Genomic DNA, 1242 nt, shown 5'->3' with positions numbered 1-1242 from the left:
GACCTTCATGATCCTGGCGTCGGGGTGCGCGAGGAGGCGGGAGCTGGGCGTGCAAGAGGAGACCTCCGCGCGGCACAGACGGTTGTAGAAGGCACGCTCCGCACCCCGCGGCCGGATCATTATAAAGACGCCGCGTCCCCGCCCCGAGGGGCGGGCCCAGACGTTCAAAAGCAGCCAATGAGAGGCCTGGAGGTGTGGCCTCGAGCGCCTCTGGGCCCCGCCTCCCGCTCTACTATTGTACCCTGGAGGGCGTGGAAAGGGGACCCCGAATCTCCAGGAGAGAGTGGGAAGGCACGGGACAGGGCGGCTAACTGGGAACCTCGGGGAGGAGGCAAGGAGGCTAAATCGATATTGCCGATAACAAAGAGACCAAGAACCCGTTTTCCCGGGTTCGTTTTCTCACCTCTCCAGCTCCATTTTACAGATGAGAGAAACTGAGCCCGGATGAAGAAGCGGCTGGCTCTGGGTCGCCCAGAGAGCCTGGGCTTCTGGATTCTGTTGGAAGACGACTTCTGGGACCCTGATCTCGCGAACATTTGGTCCGAAATTAAAGCGGGCCCTCCTTTCACACTCTGAACTGGGGCTCGTCTCTCTTTCCCAATTGCCAGGGAGTGTTAATGCCCTGGGACCAGGGGGACTTACCCAGGCCCCTCGGGGTGGAGCACTTAATTTGGGAAAGTCTTCCCCTAGGACTGGGGGGTGGGCCTCTGGGACCTGAACTGGATAGATGGCTCCCAGAGTGGGGCTGCATCTCCTCATTCTACTCTGAATTTGCAGCTCCTTGCAAAAATTCCCTAAATCTGCATCAACTAGTGATTTTTAAATTTTTCTCCCTTTTTTTCGGAGGCTTCCCCTCTAAAAAGATTTCGGATCAGGTTCTCCCACAGCGCGGCAGCTGCAGAGCTCGAGTCCCCCTCTCCTCCCACCCGCCCCCCGCCGGCCTTCCCGGGCTGGTCTGTGTCAGCGTCTGAACAAGAGGCTCAGACCGTTAGACGCCAGGCCCGTGACGTCACCCATTCATAAAACCTGGACGGGCTGTCAGGCTGGCGCCGCGCGGGCGGTCGCCATGGAGACGGCAAACCCGGCTCCCGGCGCTACTCGGGGCCCCGCCAGTCACCTGCGGACCTCCGGCAGGAGGCCTGGGAATGTGCTCCTCACGGGCGCGGTCGCCGGGCAAGGGTCACCTTACCTCCCCGCCCCACACCTGGAATCTCCCCACCGGGCCCACGGCTTGGGCCGCTT

The 1242-nt window shown here is 61.4% G+C and overlaps 1 protein-coding gene across 1 annotated transcript in view; it reads right to left on the bottom strand.

Moving 5' to 3' along the window:
* The window catches only part of ID1 (inhibitor of DNA binding 1, dominant negative helix-loop-helix protein), a 1116-nt gene extending 996 nt beyond the window's left edge, over nucleotides 1-120 (bottom strand). The window contains exon 1 of the mRNA XM_006767882.2: nucleotides 4-120. Within this exon, the coding sequence (XP_006767945.1) occupies nucleotides 4-120 (117 nt within the window). The remainder of the gene's footprint in view (nucleotides 1-3) is intronic.
* Nucleotides 121-1242: the final 1122 nt, after the last annotated feature.

This window comes from Myotis davidii, unplaced genomic scaffold (assembly GCF_000327345.1).
Source record: "Myotis davidii unplaced genomic scaffold, ASM32734v1 scaffold562, whole genome shotgun sequence".
NCBI classification, from domain to species: domain Eukaryota; kingdom Metazoa; phylum Chordata; class Mammalia; order Chiroptera; family Vespertilionidae; genus Myotis; species Myotis davidii.
Note: the sequence above shows the minus strand (reverse complement) of the source record. Positions and strands in the feature narration are given on the sequence as shown.